The 23,073-nt window shown below is 44.1% G+C and overlaps 1 protein-coding gene across 6 annotated transcripts; it reads right to left on the reverse strand.

Annotated features, from left to right (window-relative positions):
* Positions 1–482: 482 nt before the first annotated feature.
* Positions 483–21,968, reverse strand: LOC114592411 (uncharacterized). Of its 6 annotated transcripts, none has more exons than XM_077922417.1 (4): positions 21,866–21,968; positions 18,880–19,005; positions 13,894–15,344; positions 483–1,592 (listed from the first exon to the last, which is right to left on the reverse strand). In XM_077922417.1, the coding sequence occupies exons 2-4, from the start codon at positions 18,911–18,913 to the stop codon at positions 564–566; spliced, it is 2,514 nt and encodes an 837-aa protein (XP_077778543.1). In that variant the 5' UTR covers positions 18,914–19,005; positions 21,866–21,968; the 3' UTR covers positions 483–563. The 6 variants fall into 6 exon arrangements, with proteins under 6 accessions (XP_077778543.1, XP_077778539.1, XP_077778525.1 ...); XM_077922413.1 differs by lacking the exons at positions 13,894–15,344; positions 18,880–19,005; positions 21,866–21,968 and adding exons at positions 3,523–3,647; positions 4,365–4,635; positions 6,101–6,206 and having other exon boundaries at positions 483–1,873; XM_077922399.1 differs by lacking the exons at positions 13,894–15,344; positions 18,880–19,005; positions 21,866–21,968 and adding exons at positions 3,523–3,647; positions 4,365–4,635; positions 6,101–6,206 and having other exon boundaries at positions 483–1,876.
* Between the last annotated feature and the right edge of the window lie 1,105 nt (positions 21,969–23,073).

Consider the following 23,073-nt stretch of genomic DNA (forward strand, 5'->3'; position numbering starts at 1 on the left):
AGATTAAAATACAACATTAAAACATTAAAATACAGCCTCATTTCAATGGAAACTCAAATCAAAAACTTTTTTGGGGATGAAAACGTCAAGTCTTCACCAAGGCTAACTTTCCAGACTGGTCCTACATGGGCCAGAAAACAGCCAGGGAAGTCCCCAAATAGGAGTTCCATCGCAGGAGGAGAAAGGAAAAAAGAAAGAGCGGGAGGGAATCAAATTGGCTCCAAGCCAAAGGCCAGGTGGAACAACTCTGTCTTACAGGCCCTGCGGAAAGAAATCAGATCCTGCAGGGCCCTGGTCTCATGAGACAAAGCGTTCCACAAGGCTGGAGCCAGTGTTGAAAAGGCCCTGGCTCTGGTTGAGGCTAATCTGACTTCCTTAGGGCCCGGGACCTCTAGTGTGTTGCTATTTATGAACCTTAAGGTCCTCCATGGGGCATACCAGGAGAGGCAGTCCTGTAGGTACAAGGGTCCTAGGCCGTGTTGTGAATCCTGCTTCTGTACTAGCTATACCTGCACAATTGCTAAGGCCTAGCTTGTTTATTCTGAAAGTCTAAGGAACAGACCTCAGGCAGGTTTCTTCACTGTGTGGGTTTTCTGATGTATTTTAAGGTTTCTGCTTTTGCTAAACCTCTTCCCACACTCCTTACATTGATAGGGTTTCTCACCTGTGTGAGTTCTTTGATGTAAAGTTAGACTACTGCTCACGCTGAAGCTCCTTCCACACTCCACACATTTATATGGTTGCTCTCCTGTGTGGGTTCTTTGATGTGCAGAAAGGCTTCCACTCACACTGAAACTTTTCCCACATTCCATACATTGATACGGTTTCTCTCCTGTGTGGATTCTCTGATGTGCAGTAAGGTTTCCGCACTGACTGAAAGTCTTTTCACATACCAGGCATTTATATGGTTTTTCTCCTGTGTGGGTTCTTTTGTGAGCAGTAAGACTTCCACCATCACTGAAGCTCATTCCACACTCCATACATTTATATGGTTTTTCCCCTGTGTGGGTTCTTACGTGTGAAGTGAGGTGTTGATGTTGACTGAAGGTCTTTCCACATTCCAAACATTTATATGGCTTTTCGCCCATGTGAGTTTGTCGGTGTGTATTAAGGTTTCCACTTTTGTTAAAGCTTTTCCCACACTCCATGCATACATATGGTTTCTCCCCTGTGTGGGTCCTTAAATGTAAAGTAAGGCTACTGCTTACAGTGAAGCTCTTTCCACACTCCATGCATTTATATGGCTTCTCCCCGGTGTGAATTCTTTGATGTGAAGCAAGGCTACCGCTCACACTGAAGCTTTTTCCACATTCCAGGCATGTATATGGTTTCTCCCCTGTATGGGTCCTTTGATGTGAAGCCAGACTTCCACTTACACTGAAGCATTTACCACATTCCAAGCATTTATATGGTTTCTCTCCTGTGTGGGTTCTTGCATGTGCACAAAGACTCCCACTGTCAATGAAACTTTTCCCACACTCCAGGCATGTATATGGTTTCTCGCCTGTGTGGGTTCTTTGATGTGTAGCAAGACTACTGCTCACGCTGAAGCTTTTCCCACATTCCATACATCTATACGGTTTCTCTCCTGTTTGTTTTCTGCAGTGTCCATTTAATATTGGTTCGCTTTTTAATATTTCCTCCTCTACTAGAATATTTTCGCTTCTCTTTCCTTTCTGATCTTGTGCAGCCAGAAGTTTGTGGATGCCAGCATCCTGAGAAGCGCTGGGAATGTTCACATTCTTTGAATGGTTTCCCTTGAGCCTCTTTTGTTCCATTTGATTTCCAAAAATCTCTGTTCCGGCTTCAGCTTGGGTTGTTTCTAGTGACACCACAGGTGGGTTCCTATAATTCACGCTGTCTTGCTCATCACCTGCTTGGGGGGGTGGAAATCCCATAAAGAGATTAATACAGTAACCAAGGATTTCAACAATAATAATAATAATATCTTTATTGTCATTGCCCCCTCTCGGGGACAACGAAATTACAAGCACAATTACCAGCGACTATTTTTAAAAACTCAAAAATCTCCCCTTCCTGAAACCTGTATCACCTTTTGAATATGCTACTGTCTCAGAAAATAACCTGAGTTCCTTTTGGTCCATTTCCTACTTGATTTCAGTAGGTGTAAAAATGGTGGGTGAGGGGGTTTTTTCCTTCTGTGATACAATTGTGATCTCAGTTTCTGCAACTTAATATAATAAGGGTGTTTGTGTGTATCAGAACCCCAGCAACATATGCACTCTGTATATTTATAAAGGACCTTGAAAGCAACTGAGAGGGTGGTGCAACTCTCCTGAGAGGAGATGTGACAATGAACCAAGCTTTATAGGCAAGAAAAATGGCAAATAAAGCAGGTATATGATGCAATTAACATAATGCATGATGGAGAGAGAGATTAAGAGAGATCTTCTCCCCTTATCATAATACTATAACTCTGGGTTAGCCCAGGAAGCTGAACGTGGGAAGATTCAGGATGGCAAGACAAAGTTCTTCTTCACATGACACATAATTTAACTATGGAATTCGTTCCTGTAAGAGGCCTGGGCAGTGTGTGATTTCAGTGTGTGATTTCAGGCTGCAGGACAAGTGCTCGCGTTATGGAAGGCACACAAAAATGAAAATAAAAGAAAGCAATGAATCTGTTCACACACACAAAGCCAGCATGTCAGGGACACAGTTTGGTAAGGCTTGCTCCCTTACAGCTAGCTTTCTACATGCTTTGATATTTTTCTTTTCTTTTTGCAATGGGTGTGTGGAAGGATTAAATTCCACTTGTTGTTGTTGTTTAGTCATTTAGTTGTGTCCGACTCTTCGTGACCCCATGGACCAGAGCACGCCAGGCACTCCTGTCTTCTAAATCCCACTTAGTTCCTACTAAGAACCTGAGGTTTACCACCTCATCTACTGTTTGGAAGAAAAAGGCTGTGGCAGGAGGATATAGCATTACACTCACATTCATGACTAACACTGCAAGCATCACTTCTCCCTCAATGGAAGTGTAAGTGTAAGAGTGTGTGTGTGTGTGTGTGTGTGTGTGTGTGTGTGTGTGTGGCAACAGCAAAGGCCAGGTCTAACACAGTGTAGCAGGGAAAGCATGTCCAGAGCACATAGCCCAGCCTCCCATTTCCACACTGGCATCCCTACAGGGCCCTGAGAAATATCACAAAAAGGACCAACAGTGGGTGATCTTGGGTCAGTAGCTGCCTCTAAGCATAACCTATATCACAGGGTTGCTGTGAAGATAAAATGGGGAGGAGGAGAGCTATGTACACCTGGAGGAAAGGTGGGACAGAAATATAATGTTGTTGTTGTTGTTTAGTCATTTAATCGTGTCCAACTCTTCGTGACCCCATGGACCAGAGCACGTCAGGCACTCCTGTCTTCCACTGCCTCCCGCAGTTTGGTCAAACTCATGTTGGTAGCTTCGAGAACACTGTCCAAACATCTCGTCCTCTGTCATCCCCTTCTCCTCTCTTTCCCAACATAAACATGCATCAACCAAGGAAAAGGAATCCTTACCCAGAGTGGCCATATTCCCACAATTCTCTGGCATGGCTTTCTTGAAGAGCTCTTTAGCCTGGATCGAGGAGATCTCACTCCACTTTGGTGAAATACACAGCTGCCTCCTCAAAGGATTCTAGCCCCTGAAAAAATAAAGAAAATTCTCTATTATGAAATAAATGCCCATGGACATAAAAAAATATTACTATGGTTCCCAGAAAAGAATGAAAGGGTGCTATAACTGAAGAGATTTGTGTCTAGTTTTTATTTGATTATTAATATTTCTTTCATTTCTATACTACCCTTGATCAAAGGGAGGTTTACGACATAAAAGCACAGAAATGCATACCACAGTAACAAGCAATAACAATAAGCCTCCCTGCAAATATTATTATTTCAATTGTGCAGGAGTGAGACCTTGTAGATCATACACCCTTCTCAGCTGGTTCACCTTAATATCATGCAGTGCCAAAAAATGAAAGAGACAAATCCTTTCAGACACCCACTCACAACAAAGCAACATGTCACCTCCACACCATACATTAACACATTCAAAGCACATGGCTTTCCCCAAGGTATCTTGGGGGTAGTGGTTTGTTAAATTCAGTGGGAAGGGGAACACTACCGTTCCTAGGACTTGTTGGGCGTATCCAGGTGCCCCTCACAAGGATACATTTTACAACTGGTTTAAGTATGACTGAAGAAGCAAAAATAAAAAATACTTGTGATCTATTGTGGTGGATGAGAGGCTCACAACCCATCCAGAATGACACTGTTCAAAACCTCTCAGTCACTTTGCACAAGCCAAAGCTCAAAAAGCCACAACATCTGCAGCAGCTGTGCACCATCACAGTACTTACTGTGTGGTGTAGTAGTTAAAAGCAGTAGTCTCATAATCTGGTGAACTGGGTTCGCGTCTCTGCTCCTCCACATGCAGCTGCTGGGTGACCTTGGGCCAGTCACACTTCTCTGAAGCCTCTCAGCCTCGCTCACCTCACAGAGTGTTTGTTGTGGGGGAGGAAGGGAAAGGAGAATGTTAGTCGCTTTGAGACTCCTTAGGGTAGTGATAAAGCAGGATATCAAATCCAAACTCTTCTTCTTCTTTTCACAATGAATGTTTGGCAGCAGTTCCTGTATTGTGCGTTAGAATGGTAGAGTGGTATGCGTTAGAATATCCATTATTTTTATATATTAAAATAGTAAATATAATAATAATAATAATAATAATAATAATAATAATAATAATAATAATAATACAGTGGTGCCCCGCAAGACGAAAAACTCGCAAGACGAAAAACTCGCAAGACGAAAGAGTTTTCCGTTTTTTGAGTCGTTCCGCAAGACGAATTTCCCTTTGGGCTTGCTTCGCAAGACGAAACGTCTTGCAAATTCTTGCAAGTTTGTTTCCTTTTTCTTAAAGCCGCTAAGCCGTTAATAGCCGTTAATAGCCGCTAATAGCCGTGCTTCGCAAGACGAAAAAACCGCAAGACGAAGAGACTCGCAGAACGGATTAATTTCGTCTTGCGAGGCACCACTGTAAATTATTTTTATATTTAAGAATAATAACAAAAAATCCTAAACAAAGGAAAGGTATCCAGTTGACCCCTTACAGGTTAATTTATTATTATTATTATTATTATTATTATTATTATTACTATAGAGCTCACAGGGTTAAATGCTGGTCTATGACTGTAATAAACTGACTGAATCAAATAAAGCACTAAGCGCTCTGGTTAAGTTGCCTCTGATTTTTACCTAGCGCAAATAACATCAAGGTGGAAATTGAAAAAGAAACACACTTGATAGCTAAATGAAGGAAGTTCTTTTTTTTTTTTAGTTGGTACCCAAACAACCTGCAGAGCTTTGAGGGGGAGGGGAAGGTTAATAGCTGTGAACTTTTCCCTTTTCTTGCGAGGAATCCTATTCGGAATATGGAATCCTATTTGGAATTTCTCTTAACAAAAGGGAAACGTTGACAGCTATGGGAAGGTTACCCACAGAATCATAGAGCTGGAAGGGATCACGTCCAGCCCGCTTGCTTTTTGCCACCTTCGCTCACTGAAGACAGTCCATGAAAACACCCACCCACCCACCCAGTCCCTGAGCTCAGCTTTGCATCACTCTCAGCCTGCAGGTCTCCTCAGCTCCCTCTCAGTGAGGACTGAGCTAATCTTGGGGTTGGCAACGGAGGGTGCAGCATTCAAGAGGCTCTTGCCATGGAAAGAATGCAGATATTTGGGGCCCACTTTGAATCTGGACACATCAGCCCCCATGACTTACCTCCCCTTGCTGCAGAGAGCAAAACTGTGGCGGGGTTGCCCCCTTCCTTGCAATTTGGGGTGCCCCCTCCCTGCCGCCTCTCAGGTTGTTTCTGCTGCGTTTGCAGCACCCAAGTGGCCTTCCGGGGGGGAGCGCAAGCCTGGGCCGTGTTTATGGAGGTCCTGGGGTGCCCAGGGGACACGACCCCCCCCCTCAGCCTCTCTAATGTGGTGCAAAGGAAAGCAGAGCCATGCATTTGATACCAGCTGGGCTGCAGGAGTTGCCAGAGGGAGGCATACAGGATCCAAGCATCTTTCACCCAACGCTGAGGCTTTACCTCTTTGCCAAGGGATCTCAGGAGGCTCAGTCCCTTTCCTGGAACATAAAAAGGAGCGTGCTTTACTATCGCCTTGCTCACTTCGCTTTCTTTCCCCAGCACTGCCCCCCCCTCTCCTGTCTCTCTAGGAATCTCAACTCAATTGGTTTAACCTTTGAAGCGCCGGACAGTACTCTCTCTCTCTCTCTCTCTCTCTCTCTCTCTCTCTCTCATTCCACTCCCACGTCGCATTCTGCAAACCTTCACAATTCTGAGCGGTTTTAACGGTCAGGCTACTCCGGGAATTGTAGCTCTGGCAGGGGAATGGGAGGTCTGCCAGCAACCCCCAGCACCCAGAGCAAACTACAGGAGGAGGCAGCCAGCCAGCAAAAATTAGGGCAGGAAGGTTGGCACAGGAAAAAGGTCAACATAAGAGCTGTTTGACAGTGGAAAAATCTCCCTCGGGAGGTGGTGGACTCTCCTGCCTTGGAGGTGTTTAAGCAGCGGTTGGGTGGCCATCTGACATAGATGCTTTAGCTGTGATTCCTGCATTGTGCGGGGTTGGACTAGATGACCCTTGGGGAGCCCCTCCCAACTCTACAATTCTGTGATTCTGTTGTAAACAAAATCTGCCCCTTTTCCCCTTATGGGGTATCCAAGAGCTCGGATAGAGTCCTTACGTGGGTTCCCTATTGGTTAGGAGAAAATAACAGAGGCCAACCAGATAATATTGACAAGCAAAGCAGCTAGTAAGCCTGATCTTTATTGATCTGTTGCAACAGGATGCTCCCCACACACGCAGGAGAAAGGAGGAGGACCCCGAACAAAGGTGTGCCTGCCCTTATACAGTGGTACCTCTGGTTATGTACTTAATTTGTTCCGGAGGTCCGTTCTTAACCTGAAACTGTTCTTAACCTGAAGCACCACTTTAGCTAATGGGGCCTCCCACTGCCACTGCGCCACCGCTGTACGATTTCTGTTCTCATCCTGAAGCAAAGTTCTTAACCCAAGGTAATATTTCTGGGTTAGCGGAGTGTGTAACCTGAAGCATATGTAACTTGAAGCGTATGTAACCCGAGGTACCACTGTATAGACATTTTAAATTCCCTGCCCTGGAGCTCAAGACCACCCCTCCATACATCATACATACATCACAGAAGGGGTGTAACCCAAGACCACCCCCCACAAACATCATACCTACATCACAGAAAAGGTGGTCTACAACAGAAATTTGAATGTTGTTGTTTTTCCTGTCTGTCAGGTTATCTGATAATGCCTTATCTGATTGCCTTTCCTGAGAGTCTGCCCATTCCTTTGAAATGGTGATTACTAAATTCCTGTAACAAGGAAGGGTTTTTTTCACCTCCTCCCTCCTTGCAGAGAAACATTTGGTCAGCTTGGGAGTCAAAATGGTTTCAGGACTGTCTTCCTGTGCTGCTCTATGTACGTGCTTGGTTGGGTTTTTTTATGAACATTTGTTAAATATATAAGACCTTAAATTTTATTATTACTATTCTAGGGTTGCCATATTTAAAAATGGCACCCCAAGTTGTTGTTTTTTTCCTTTGAAAACCCAAAAATTGTTGCACTTTCCCCCAAGAACTCCCAGAGTTGTTGAGCTTGGGACCCTGAGCCTAGCCTTGGATGCTCTCCTCCAGTTTTTTTTTAAAAAATATTTTATTAAGGATTTTCTTGTTTTACAGAAGTGTAGTGCCTCGTATTTTCTTCTTCTTCCATGTAACATTTTTACAAATCCGTTTCATTTGTTGAGGCATTAGGGGGAGAAGAAAAAAGAAAGAAAAAAGAAAGGGGGGGTGGAGAGAGGGAAGATGGATGGGGGTGGGGTCGGGTGGCGGTGTTTCTATTATGTTTAATGTATGTAGAGTTTGGTGTCAGCGTTGCTTGTGTTCCTTTGGTGGTGAGAGAGGTTGGGGTTGGCAGAATTCCAGGAGGAGCTCAGGTTGGGGAAGAGTGGGGGGGGGGGTTGGGGCAAGGGAGACTCAAAGGAGGAAGCGCCTAATATTCTCCCCTCCTCCAGCATCATGAGGCTGAACTTCCAGGCAGTTCTTGGTGTGACCGAGGAAGAGGAGGAGGATGATAATAATGATAATAATGATGATGATGATGATAATATTTTATTTATACCCCGCCCATCTGGCTTGGTTTCCCCAGCCACTCTGGGCGGCTCCCAACGAAATAGTAAAGACACGATAAAACATGAAAAACTTCCCTAAACAGGGCTGCCTTCAGATGTCTTCAAAAAGTCAGATAGTTGTTTATTTCCTTGACATCTGATGGGAGGGCATTCCACAGGGTGGGCGCCACTACCAAGAAGGCCCTCTGCTTGATTCCCTGTAACCTTGCTTCTTGCAGTAAGGGAATGACCAGAAGACCCTTGGAGCTGGACCTCAGGGCTGAACGATGGGGGTGGAGATGCTCCTTCAGGCATACTGGACCAAGGGTATTTCGGGCTTTAAAAGTCAGCACCAACACTTTGAATTGTGCTTGGAAATGCACTGGGAGCCAAGGAAGATTCTTAAGGACTAGTGTTATATGGTCCCAGCGGCCGCTCCCAGTCACCCATCTAGCTGCCGCATTCTGTGTGTTGCGGGGGGGGGGGGAGAATCTCAGAGTGGGGAATAGCAGGCAATCTAACGCTATTCCCTACATCTCTCCAGCTTCATGAAGCTGGACTTTGGATCAGTGGTGTTAGGGACCACCAAAAAGAGGTGGGTGCGTGGGAGGGACATATATCACCCCAGCAGCCAACCCGTTTTGTGGCATTTCTGGAGGAATCCGTGGCAGAGGCAGCTGATTGGACAGGGCTGGGGGGCAGCAGTCAGCTGGAGGGCCACCTTCTCTGAGGAGCCACCTTCTGGGGGCTGCAGGCCAGGACTGTACCCAAGGAATCATAGCTGTCAACGTTTCCCTTTTTTAAAGGGAAATTCCCTTATTCCGAATAGGATTCCTCACAAGAAAAGGGAAAAGTTGACAGCTATGCAAGGAATCAAGGTCCGTATAGTTAAAGCTATGGTTTTCCCAGTAGTGATGTATGGAAGTTAGAGCTGGACCATAAAGAAGGCTGATCGCCAAAGAATTGATGCTTTTGAATTACAGTGCTGGAGGAGACTCTTGAGAGTCCCATGGACTGCAAGAAGCCTCCCCATTCTGAAGGAAATCAGCCCTGAGTGCTCACTGGAAGGACAGATCCTGAAGCTGAGGCTCCAATACCTTGGCCACCTCATGAGAAGAGAAGACTCCCTGGAAAAGACCCTGATGTTGGGAAAGATGTAGGGCACAAGGAGAAGGGGACAACAGAGATGGTTGGACAGTGTTCTTGAAGCTTCCAGCATGAGTTTGACCAAACTGCGGGAGGCAGTGGAAGACAGGAGTGCCTGGCGTGCTCTGGTCCAGGGGGTCACAAAGAGTTGGACACAACTGAACGACTAAACAACAACAACATGCAAGGAATCCAGGAGATGACTCTTGGAAGAACCTTGCCTGGTGCTCTAAGAGGAACTCACCTGTTCCCGTGTCCTTCTCTTGTTGCAGATCTACCACAGGTATTTTTCCCAGCACCAGTTGTGAGCATTGGAGAAAACAAGAGCTGGGACTGGATCCCTCAGACCTGCCCCCGCCCCCCGCCCCCCGCCCCCCGCCCCCCGCCCTGGCTCTTTGCTTCCCACTCTGCACTCTCAGATGCGGAAAAGCCCACCTCCTTATGCGGAACTGAAAGCCTGACTTGCCATTTCAGCAACTGGAGCAAGAACAGCTGTTCAGCCCGGACACTGAGATCCAGCGCCAAGGGCCTTCTGGCGGTTGCCTCATTGCGAAAAGTGAGGTTACAGGGAACCAGACAGAGGGCCTTCTCGGCAGTGGCGCCTGCCCTGTGGAACGCCCTCCCATCAGATGTGAAGGAAATAAGCAGCTATCTTCTCTTTAAAAGACATCTGAAGGCAGCCCTGTTTAGGGAAGTTTTTAACATTTAATGCTGTATTGTTTTTAACACTTGATTGGAAGCCACCCAGAGTGGCTCGGGAAACTCAGCCAGATAGGCGGGGTATAAATAATTTAATAATAATAATAATAATAATAATAATAATAATAATAATAATTGCTCCAGGTGATCGAGAACTGCCAGGCAGCAGGGGCTCCGAACCCTCAAGTGCTCCAAGCACCTTAAGACTGAAATCATTCTGGTGAGTGATGAATGGTGTGAGGGACCCCCTCGGGGAGGTGAGGGGAGGGCAGGGCAGGGGGTTGGGGAAGGGGTTGTGCATCTGCCCAAGAGGAGGACCCTGCCAGCTTAGGGCATGGGGTTGCCATTCCCCTGGAAAGCCAAGCGTGGTGTTTGGGGCTGGAGGTTCCCGGAAGCAGCTGACTTTTCACCTCTGCTCTCTTCTGGACATATGGCAGCCCTGGTGATTCTATTTTCAAGAACTTCACATACCACAATATTCTGCATTGGTCAGACCACTACAGATATAATTTATGACAGGGGTAAGGAACCCCCGGCTTGCAGGCCAAACCCATAGTCTCCAGGCCTCTCCTCCTGGCCCTGGGGGTGCTCCCCTTGTCAGCCCCTCTTAAACCTTGCACCTGACCCACTGCAAGTGTTTCTCCCCAGAGCTTCCTAGAATTGAGATACAGTCGTAACTTGGATCCCAAACACCTTGCAAGTCGAATCTTTTGGCTCCCAAATGATTGAAACCCGGAAGTGAGTGTTCTGGTTTTCAAACGTTATTTCGAAAGCCAAACATCCGAAGGGGCTTCCGATTGGCTGCAGGAACTTCCTGCAGCCAATCGGAAGCTGTGCTTTGGTTTCCAAACGTTTTGGAAGTTGAACGGACTGGATTCCATTCAACTTCCAAGGTACGACTGTACTACTTCCAGAGGTGGGTTTAGAGGGGCGCCACTGGTTCACCCACACTGGGTGCCAAGCCACGAAGGAATTTTATTTATTTTTGTTTAAACAACATTTATATACCCCTTGCTGGTAATAAAAAAGAATTTAAGATGCTATAAAACAATAAACTTGCTTGCCTAAACAATTAAAATAATTAACAGGATTGCCTGAACAAAAAAATGTTTTAAACAGGTGCCAAAGAGTTCAGTAAATGTGCCTTCCTGGGGTCAATAGGCAGGGAGCTGACCACACTAACATGCTGATTTCTCCCTATATGGGACAGCTGCATATTCCTGCACTGTAGGGGGGTTGGACTAGATGATCTTTAGGGTCCCTTCCAAGTCTACAATTCTATGATTCAACAAGTGTCTCGTCAGCCACACTTTATGACTCCTTTCACGAGCCAGGTAGGACAGCTTTTGTATTGTGAACTCTTTTAAAGTGTCTCTGTGGCAGCATCCAGTAGCTGAGGAGGAAGAAGAGAGGGGCACTAAGAGATGCAGAGGGAATGAATAAAGCTCTCTTTGAGAATTGTTTATTTCTTATGGTTGGAAGGGTAGACAGGAAAACAGGATGCCTGTACCCTAACCTTAACTGCCTTGTCTCATACACAAATGTGGAGAGTTAATCCCTCTCCTAAACTAATTCCACTACTTTGAGGACATAAGCTTTGTCCGGCTGCTTTTTTTCAGATAAGTACTTTTTAAAACTAATAATCTGTTGTTGGCATCCATCCGTCTTGAGACACAATGGAGTGTGCCTCTGGAGGTGAAGCCAAACTGCTGCGCTAGGAACACCAAGCCAGCGCGCAAGCCTGGGCAGTGCGTATGGAGATCCCGGGCTGCCCAGATGACAAGACTCAGCCGTTTACCTTCCCGCCGGAGCGGTACCTATTTATCTACTTGCACTTTGACGTGCTTTCAAACTGCTTAGGTTGGCAGGAGCAGGGACCGAGCAACGGGAGCTCACCCCGTCGCGGGGATTTGAACTGCCAACCTTCTCATCAGCAAGTCCTAGGCTCTGTGGTTTAACCCACAGCGCCACCCGCGTCCCTTTATCAGAAAGGATAGACCTCTTTTATTAAGGTAGCTTTGTGATCACTCGGGCACCATTATCTCAGGACCTAATAATGTCAGCGGCATCATCAAAGGTTTGTTCCCCTGCTCATCTCCCAAGGTGGTATATGCTACCAATTGCCACCATTACCTCTCTGCATTCCACATGCAAACTGGTCAGCATTTACACAGAAAAATAAAGCGATGGCAACCTGAAATCAGAAAGACCAGTGTTGAGAAATTGGGTTAGCTTCTGAAATTTCTCAGTACTCTGGCCGTTCATTACCACACTGATCTCGTTTTCAAAAAAATACACGTTCAAAGTTTCACAATTCACCACTTGAATATTTTATTGTGTATTTAAAGCATAAACGTTAGTAGTGAAGTTTTCAGGTGCAACTGATCCTATTTTCTTGATTACATCTCAACCGCTACATTAAAAATGGACCAAACACAAATCACCAACAACCTCTAATCTCTAAAGTAACTTTGACAGGAAATGCAATTTGCAAAGGATGGAGTTCCGTGACGCACCATAACAAATGTTTCATTTGCACAAGCATTCCAGGTAGCTGGTTGCAACACACTCCTCCCCCTATGCTCTACTTTGGGGTTTCTCCTGAACTGCCGCTTCAGCCAATTTTGGGGGCTTGGGTGGGGGCCACCCCCATTACACGACATCTGCTGATGGGGGATTGATTAGGTGAATCTCAACCAGTGTTGGAAAGTGTGCAGTGGGACTAAGAAATGCACCTAAGAAATAGATCAAGTATAAGAAAACTACGAAAGATCGAAAATCAGCCACCATATATATTTCGACTACTTCTACACCATCTAATAACTGGAGCTTTTATAAACTTGGTCCCCTCTCTCCAATACAGACTGGTCACACATTTCCTTCCCCCATTAATTACTGTAACGCATTATTAGTCTCACTGCTTCCTTTCTCCAATCTGCCCACTCAAATCTTCTGCTAATTTAATCTACACTGTCCAACTTTACAACCAACTGATTATTTCCTACTATTCATATCCTCTCTTTCTAATCCACCCCATTAGCCTTGGATGTGGGTTACATTTTCCAAAGACATTTACCATGCAATGTGTGTTCCCAATAGACGACCTTTCTTACTGCACAAATAAAAACTGTAATCCAAAGAGCAAATTCTAGTGTAGGCACACTGATGGAAGGGATAATGCCCAGAAGCATGAGTGTATTTGCAGGAAACAGAGAAAAGCATAATCTTAATAAATCCTAAAATATCAAAGAATTTGTCACAGAAGCATGCCAGTGGGTTCTCATCTGCATAGGTTCTCTGAAGTCTAAGAAGATTTGTGTTGATTCTGCATCAAACACATCCCAGATGTTTCTTCCTTATGTGGATTATTTGATGTCCTCTGTGAAACTCGTTTCATATACCATACATTCATATGGCTTCCTCCCTGTGTGGGTTCTTTCCTGCGTAGCAAGTCTGCTCTCAGAGTGCATGGTTTTTAAATAATTTCACTCCTGCCTGCATAAAATGAGAAACCACGCTATCTAAATCTTTCTTAATTTATACATTTATTATTTCTTCCCTGTGTTTTTTGAATATTTCGTAATCATTTTGCTGGGCTCTTTCCACTACCCAGGGATTTATAGTCTCTCTTATGCAATTTCTTTTGATCCATACTAAGATCTTTATGGATCATGGGTCATATTAGACTTGGAATACAACTTCTGTGGGAAGCCAGGGTGGGAAAGGCTTTCTTAGGCATTTATATTATTCTCACATTTTTTTGCTGCCAAGAAAGCTTTCAATCAAGACTGAAGCTTGGTTCAAACTCCATGCATTTATATAGTTATTTCTTTGTGTGGGTTCTTTGATGGGTAGTAACACTTCCACTCTGACTGAAGCTTTTCCCACACACTAAGCATTTATATGGTTTCTCTCCTGTGTGAGTTCTCTGATGTGAAGTAAGGGTGCTGCTCACACTAAAGCTCTTTCCACATATCATGCATTTATAAGGTTTCTCCCCTGTGTGGGTTCTTTGATGTTTAGTAAGGTTTCCACTATCATGGAAGCATTTCCCACACATTAAGCACTTATATGGTTTCTCCCCTGTGTGAGTTCTTTGATGTGTATTAACGTGTGCACTCTGGCTGAAACATTTTCCACACTCCATGCATTTAAATGGCTTCTCCCCTGTGTGGGTTCTTTGATGTGAACTAAGCTTTTCACTATTAATGAAGCTCTTTCCACACTCCACACATTTATAAGGTTTCTCTCCTGTATGGGTTGTTTGATGTGTTTTCAGGTTTGCACTTTGGCTGAAGCACTTTCCACACTCCATACATTTATATGGTTTCTCCCCAGTGTGGATTCTTTGATGTAGAGTAAGGCTACCACTCACACTGAAGCCTTTTCCACATTCCATACATTTATATGGTTTCTCCATAGTGTGCATTTTTTTATGTTTAGTAAGGCTTCCACTGCCATGGAAGCATTTTCCACACAGTAAGCATTTATATGGTTTGTCTCCTGTGTGAGTTCTTTCATGTGTTTTTAGATTTACGCTCTGGGTGAAGCACTTTCCACACTCCCTACATTTATATGGTTTCTCACCTGTGTGGGTTCTCTGATGTGTATTTAGGTTTGCACATTGGCTGAAGCACTTTCCACACTCCATACATTTATATGGTTTCTCCCCAGTGTGGATTATTTGATGTGCAATAAGGCTATTGCTCACACAAAAGCCTTTTCCACATTCCATACATTTATAAGGTTTTTCCCCTCTGTGGATCCTTTCATGTGAAGTGAGACTTCCACTATCACTAAAGCACTTTCCACACTCCGTACATTTATACGGTTTCTCTCCTGTGTGGGTTCTTTGATGTTTAGTAAGGTTACAGCTGACACTGAAGCTCTTTCCACATTCCATACATTTAAATGGTTTCTCTCCTGTGTGGGTTCTTTGATGGATAGTAAGGTTACCACTCACACTGAAGCCCTTCCCACATTGCATGCATTTATAGGGTTTCTCCCCTGTGTGGGTTCTGCGATGATTATTTAGTGTTGATTTGTCTTTGAACATTTTCCCGCACACTGGACACTTTTTCACTCTTTCAGTATCTGGTGGAAGTTGAGGGTGTTCTGAACATGGAGAAGCAGAGTATTTCTTCCTCCAATTCTTTGACCGCTTTCTGTCCTGCCTTTTTGATGTCCTTTGGTTTCCAAATGTATTCTTCCCCACTTCATGCTTGATTGTTTTCAACGAATCCAAAGATGGCTCCTCGTGAATCTCATTATCCTTCGCATCACCTGCTTGGGAAGAAGGAAGGAAGGGGGGGATGTTATTCAGTTATTCAGCTATTTCCCAGACATTGAGGTTCTGAGGCAATGACCAACAAGATGTTATAGAACAGAATGGAAGAAGAATTTTGGTCCAGAAAATCACTTGTCTATAACAGTGTTTCCCAATAATTACCCTGGTTTCTCCCTGCAGAGCTGTTCTGTTCTGTGTTCCATTTTTTAAAAAAAAGAACTTAGACATTCATTTGCGTATTTTTTCCTCCCTCCAAATCCATTTCCCTTTTGCCTTTCCAAACTGCAAATCTGAGGCAGGGACTGACTCAGTTCTTTTAGCCATCTGTATGGCCACTCTGAGAGTCTTTATTTTGGCTGAATAATAGGATAAACAAACTAACTAATGAAGGAGTATGATTACCAGCCAGCAATAAAGATATCTGTTTATAGGTGAGTGTGACTGTATATTCATGGAATACTTGACTTCAGGAATAATTCTGAATTATGTTTTATTTATTTTCTAGCTGTAATCCACAACACCTCACCAGCAACAGGCAACACAGCAGATGAGACTTAGCAATGTTTGGGAAAGGAGATTGCTGGAACCTGCTGCTCTAGTTTATCAGGTTCAAACCTTTAAAAAAATTAATAAATTAAAGTTTTCCATATTAGCACAGTTCTATGATCCTACCTCTTATTCTGCTCTATTAGATGCAGCAGACATTTTGTGTTATGCCATGCCAAAAGAGCAATTTTACGCTATGCCACACTTCCACAGGGACATTTTTGTGACTAGAGCTCACAACACATTCTCATAATTCTGAATGTGTCCAGGGCCCCAAAAAGATTTAGCCACCACTGACCTCAAGAGTCCCTGAATGTTATGCTGATGCCTGGGCTGGTCACTCCTCCCAGAACCGCCCAGTTTGCCAAATGTAGCTTGCACCAGTGAAGAATCACAGAGAAGAGGGCTCAAGTAGCAAGTTGGGAAGCCCCATATTTATAAGTCTGAAAGGGCCTTTGAGTGGAAAGAGCCACAGGCGAAATGCCTGAATGACTAGCAAATTAGGCAAGGAATGTCTAAAGTAACTAATAAGGATAAGGACGGAAATGTCAAAGCGGCTATTAAAGGTCAAAAATACTATATTCTGTAACAGAGACACCACACTGCACTGAGCCTGCATGATCAAGGCATTACATTCCTCATAGAGGGAAGGAGGGAGAGACCAGGTGGCTAGTCAGTCTCTCACTGATTGAAATTGGAATTAATTTTGATTGGTTCTCCTGCTTGGAACAAAACACACACTCATAGAGTCACTTAAGTGTAATCTTGCTTCTTTGAATCCTGTCATGCAATAACCATTGTAGGGTTACTTATTTAAAAATTGTTTAGATTTTACACTCTCCAAGTTTTATTTACATATAATGTACTTTTGATTTCTCTATCAAATAGTTTTCTTTTATTCGGCATAACAAACCACACATTATCAAACAGACACCGTATACAAATTATGCAAAATACAAGCTGAGCATAATAAGGTTTGTCCCGGTCAGATCTTTAACTCCAGAGAAAATCAATTTGCATAAATAATACAGTACAGCACTACTGCACTACTGAATCCCTGGTCAATTAAGAACCACTAATTCTCTTTATAATGACCCAGTCTTTCTACATGGACAGCACTCAAAAATTCAGCCACTATTAAAGTAATTTGATCATTCCTGTCCGAAGGCAGGTCCTGAACCCTTGGTAGCGTGGATATCAGCCTATTGAGTTGTAAGGCCTCTAATAATTGTCTTCTGGCATAAATGCCAAAATCACAAGAAAAGAAAATATGCTCCAAAGTATCTGTTTCCTGTTTACTACATTTGCAGAGACACTCTGATTCTGGGAGAGCTAAATATCTTCCTCTCACTATCATCGAGGGAAACATATTAAATCTGGCTTGAAGAAGGAACTGGAGGAATTTTACCCTTATGCTTTTCATATAATCAGTTATCCATATAATCAGTTATCAGTTTTCAATATATTCATTTATAACCAGATATTTTTATAATGATTTTATAATCCATGTTTGAATCGTGAAAGCTTCTGCTTAGCTTAGCAAATTGCTTAAATCTGCAAAGTCTTAGATGAACTTTGTCCCAGTACCTCCTTGTTCTCTCTCTATCTCACCGAACAAGAAGGGAAGCGATAAATCTGATGTGCTGGCACATTTCCCCCCTTTGTCCAGACAAAGTCTGTACAGTGAAACAGGAAACCACAGAATGTCCCTTATAGCAGATGGTCTGTAGGAGCTCAACAGCCGAAGTTCCTCTTTGCCCTAAGTTTCTATTTCTTGCAATAAATCTAGCAGAAAGGTCGGACTGGTGTTCAAACTAAAAAGCAGAAGTTGGGAGAGAACTCTTTGTACGGTCAGGAGCAAGGTTTGTATGCACTCATTAGCTTATTTTGCTGCCGTTCGCAAATGTATCCCATTATGTCATGATCTGTGATGTATGTACTCAGGTATAAAGCCCCAGGGTAATAGGTCTCGAGGCCCAGTCTTTTGGAAAGGATTCCACTGGGTCAATTATTGCTCAGCAATAAAGCTCACTTTCTTTTTCTCCAATTGCTGCATCTGTCAATTCTTGGACTCTATTTGAGTTGGTCACTGGTACCTTTTAAAATCCTTGCAACAGGCTAACATAAACAGCCTGCACAATTCATGATTCTTCAGATTTCTCATAATATTTGTCATAATATTGTCTTTTCATAACATGAGCTGCATTCACTGGTCCACTGCTGATACATTTAAAATAAAACTTTATTAAAGGGTTTTAGCCTCTGGGCCACAAGGATATAGAAAGAGCTCTGCTGGATGAGGCCAGTGGCCCATCTAGTCCAGCACCCTGTTCTCACAGTGGCCAGCCTGATGCCTGTTGGGAACCTGCAAGCAAATGAGAACCCTCTCCTCCTGCAGTTTCCAGAAGTGGTTTCCAGAAGCACTAAAGGTAAAGGTAAAGGGACCCCTAACCATTAGGTCCAGTCGTGACTGATTCTGGGGTTGCGGCACTCATCTCGCTTTATTGGCCGAGGGAGCCGGCATACAGATTCCGGGTCATGTGGCCAGCATGACTAAGCCGCTTCTGGCGAACCAGAGCAGCGCACGGAAACACCGTTTACCTTCCCGCCAGAGCAGTCCCTATTGATCTACTTGCACTTTGTCATGCTTTCGAACTGCTAGGTGGCAGGAGCAGGGACCGAGCAACGGGAGCTCACCCCGTCGTGGGGATTTGAACCGCCAACCTTCTGATCGGCAAGCCCTAGGCTTTGTGGTTTAGACCACAGCGCCACCCGCTGCCTCCAAATTTGGAGGCAGAGCATAGCCATCATGGCTACTGGCCATTGATAGTCTTCTCCATGAATTTGCTCAATCTTCTTTTAAAGCCATCTAAGTTGGTGGCAATCACTGCCTTCTGTGGGCCCTGTTTGGTCACCACTCGCTTGCCCACTGGTGTGATTTAAGAACTTCATTTTCAATACCATCCAAGGGGGAAAAGACATTCTTACCTACAGATGCCACGTTCTCATTGTCTTCTGGCATGACTTCCTTGTGAAAAGATCTATGCCCTGAATTTTGGAGATCTCACCCACCTTGGTGAAATACACAGCCACTGGCTCAAAGTACACCACCCACTGAAAGAAAGAAAGAAAGAAATATTCTCTAATCAGAAATAATATATTCCTGAACTCTATATTTCCATTGAGTTCTTGCATTTCAATATTCACCACTAAATACCATTTCTTATACCTGCTTATTCAGAAATGTTTTAGCTGTCCATTTCAGCCGGGATCCAGTAACCCTCATTATATGATAGATGCACAGATTCTCTGGACTTTGTTTTTGAGCTGTGCTTTAAAGGGGTTTTTGTCATATACAGTACTATACATAATTAACTTATGGAATTTGCTGTCTTAACTTGTACGAGCTGGCACGAGCTTGGATGTCCATAAAAAGGAGATAAAACCAGGTAACAGAGTTTCAGTATACTGTGACCCAGAATCGCCCTGCCCCTTCACGCCTCCTTGACAGCATCAATGTCCAGAAATTGCACTTTTACAAGTCACTCTTTTGATGAGGCAGCAACTGTGCTTTGGGAAATTAGGCAGGTATCCTTACTATATAATTTAGTTACGTATACTTGCTTTCAATTTTTGCTAATTTTAGTCTATGAATTATTATTATTATTATTATTATTATTATTATTATTATTATTATTATTATTATTAAAAATTATTTATACCCCGCCCTCCCTGGCCAGAGCCGGGCTCAGGGCGGCTAACTTTAATAAAATTTCAGTAAAAACATAATAAGAAAAAAACAAAAAGAAAAAAAAAACCCAAAATACAGGTTAAAATGCAATTTAAAATGCAGCTTCATAATTATTGACAATTATGTATTGTTTGGTTATTTATAAAACATATTTATATACCATTATATAACCAACAATATATAAAAATGGTTTACATCAGTAAAACATAAAACTGTTCAATAAAAACCATGAAAAGTTATAAACAGACAGCAATTAACCATTGTGGAAGGATGTTAACTTTTATGCTGTTCTATGTATACCACCGGTTCTTTGATTGAGCCCTTTATAACTCTCTCTAAGTAATTATTATCAGGCCTAAAGAGAGGGTAGGTAATCTATTCTCCGCGCTACTTCTTTCTCAGGGCAAGCTCATACCCAAGGAGGCTACACAGCACACTCTAAGCTGGGCAGCAGCAGCTTGGGAGCTACCACCATCAGAAGCTCAAGGGGGGTGGAAGTGGTGTTGGCCCCAGAGAGGACCTTCTCTGTGGCAGCCCCTAAACTGTGGAACCCCTCCCCTCCCCCAGAAGTGCGCCTGGCACCTTCATTATGCAGCTTTCAGGGAATGTTGACAACGTGCCTCTTCATCCTGGCATATATTTTCTTTTTTAAAAAAAATGTTATTTCTTTAGTTTTTCAAATTACAGTTTTTACAATCACATATCCAATATATACCATAAAAACAAGATTCCAAAGAATCTCCTGGATTTCCCTCCTCCCCTTTTGGGTCCTATCATTAGCCTCTTGCATCCTTTATAACAATCCCAATCTTTTACATCTCCATTAAATCCAAAATTCACCATTAAACTACAAGTGTTGTTCCAATTCTACTAACAATTTTAACACTTTGTAGTGGTTTTTAAGATAATTTATAAATTTCCCCCATTCTTTATTAGAGTTTTGGTCTTTCTGATTCTTCAGGTCATTTTTGCCATTTCGGCATAATCCATCAACTTAAATCTGCCATTCTTCTCTGGTTGGAACATTATCTTCTTTCCGTATATTTTCAGGACCCAGGTTATTTCTAGGGTTTTGTTTTGAACCGTTTTTTGTTGTTGTAACCCGCCCTGGGACCTCAGGGTGAAGGGAAGGTATATAATACTGATATCAACAAGGACAATAATAATTTGCAGTCAGATAAACTTGCGTTCTTAAGGCTGGGGGGGGGGGTCATTTCCTTCTCTCTCTCTCTTTTAAATAGAGCTCTCCCCTCGCCCCAGGACTGAGCCTCTTTTCTCTTCTGCAGCTCCCCCTCCCCATGTCCTGGGCGGGGAGGGGGTTTGAAGCCCAACCGGGTGTTCAGAGGAGACCCTCTTTGGTCCACCTCCAAGAGCCAGTGGTGGCGAAGTGGTTAGAGGCTGTTGGACTAGGGACTGGGAGGCCATGGCTGGAATCCCCCGTTCAGCCATGAAGCTCTCACTGGGCCTTCTGCCGTCTTCTTGCAGCCTAACCCACCTCACAGGGTTGTTGTGAGGCTGAAATGGGGAGTTGTGGGGGAGAGAGAGAACCAGGGAAGCCACCTTGAGGAAGGGCAGGGAAGGAGCGGTGCAAATGCAATGAAATAGCAAACTAAATAAACAAACCCTGCCGACAGAAGCCCTACATCAGGCGGCACAAACTTGGCCCTCCAGCTGTTTTGGGACTACAATTCCCATCATCCCTGCATAGCTGTCAACCTTCCCTTTTTTTGCTGGAAATTCCCTTATTCCAGCGCCGTTTCCTGCTGCTATCCTGGATTGTTAGATATCCCGTAGACTGTCCCCGGGACAGGTGAGGCTGCTGATCCCTTATTTTCGAGGCTGCTGATCCCTTATTTTCAAATCTGAAAGTTGACAGCTATGCATCCCTGACCACTGGGCCTGTTAGCTAGGGGTGATGGGAGTTGTAGTCCCAAAACAGCTGGAGGGACGAGTTTGGGGGTGCCTGCCCTGCATGCAATTCCCAGAGGAAATTGGGGTGAGGGTCTTTCTCTCTCTCTTCTGCCTCTTCCCCTCCTCCCTCTCAATTCTTGGTTCCTACCCCTCTTCCAGTGTTGCAGCTGAGTACCTGTCAGGGGAAAAGGCGGGGTATTAATAAATAACAACAATTATAACTGTTGTTGTCTAAATAATTATTGTCTTAATAATAATAATAATAATAATAATAATAATAACGGCGTTTCCCCGCCCTGTACGCGCACCCACCTCGCAGAGCAACCGCTCAGTCTGTCTGCCAGCCTCTCTCTTGTTGGAAGACAAAAAGGAAGCGCCCCCTCTATTTCTCCCCCCCATTAGACCATTTCCTGCCGCTCTATGAAACAGAGCTCAGCTCATTTAACCCTTAGAGAATCGAGCGGATGGCCGAAAAGAAAAAAGGCGCTCTTACCCTTGTCTTTTGAAAAGCAGCATCCACAGAATCATAGAATTGTGGAGTTGGGAAGGGACCCCGGGGTCATCTAGTCCAACCCCCTGCAATGCAGAAATCTCAGCTGAAGCATCCATGACAGATGGCCATAAAACCTCAAATGAGGGAGTCTCTGTTCCACTGTCAACAGCTTGTAAGCCCTGTGAAGGAACAGAGGTAGGGGGAAGAGAGGGAAGAGACCTGTCAACGGACTCAATCACAAAACCACAGGCCCAGTTTTGTGGTTGGGTCAGGGACATAGCTGTCGACGTTTCCCGTTTTTTAAGGGAAATCCCTTATTCCGAATAGAATTCCTCGCAAGAAAAGGGAAAAGTTGACAGCTATGGTCAGGGATGTGTGGCTGGGCAGGGTGTGTGTTTGGGTTTGTCTGTGACAATCATGAAATAACCCCTTCTGAAGTTACCACCACACTACTGGGCACGATGTGAACTTGTTTTCTATTTTGCATCTAGATACGATTGGATTACTTCACCTCCTGGTAGATCAACCTGCTCTCCTCCGGCTTTGGAAAGGGGGGGAAAAAAAGGTACAGCAGAGAGCGGAGCCTTCCTTGCTTGCAGGAGGAGGAAAGAGCCTCTTTTTATCCCTGACTTAGAAGTTCTCCCCCCTCCTCTAAGAAGCAAAGCTTCGCCCTCTCCTCCCCAAAAATCTCACAGCGACTGAATTGGAGCCCAAGGGGTGCGCCAAATGCAGGCGAATCCAGGAAACCGGATTAAGGAAAGCAGCCCTTGTCTTGCACTGAGAAAGCAGCTGGGTGGTGGGATTGGAATAACACTTGTAGTTTAATGGTGAATTTTGGATACAACGGAGATGCAAAAGATTTGGATTATTACAAAAGATGCAGGAGGAAAGGGCTAACAATAGGACCCAAAAAGGGGGAAGAGAAAAGTCCAGGAGATTCTGTGGAATCTTGTTTCTATATTGTATGCTGATGTTGTTGTTTAGTCGTTTAGTCATGTCCGACTCTTCGTGACCCCGTGGACCAGGA

Source organism: Podarcis muralis, chromosome 2 (assembly GCF_964188315.1).
Source record: "Podarcis muralis chromosome 2, rPodMur119.hap1.1, whole genome shotgun sequence".
Taxonomy (NCBI): domain Eukaryota; kingdom Metazoa; phylum Chordata; class Lepidosauria; order Squamata; family Lacertidae; genus Podarcis; species Podarcis muralis.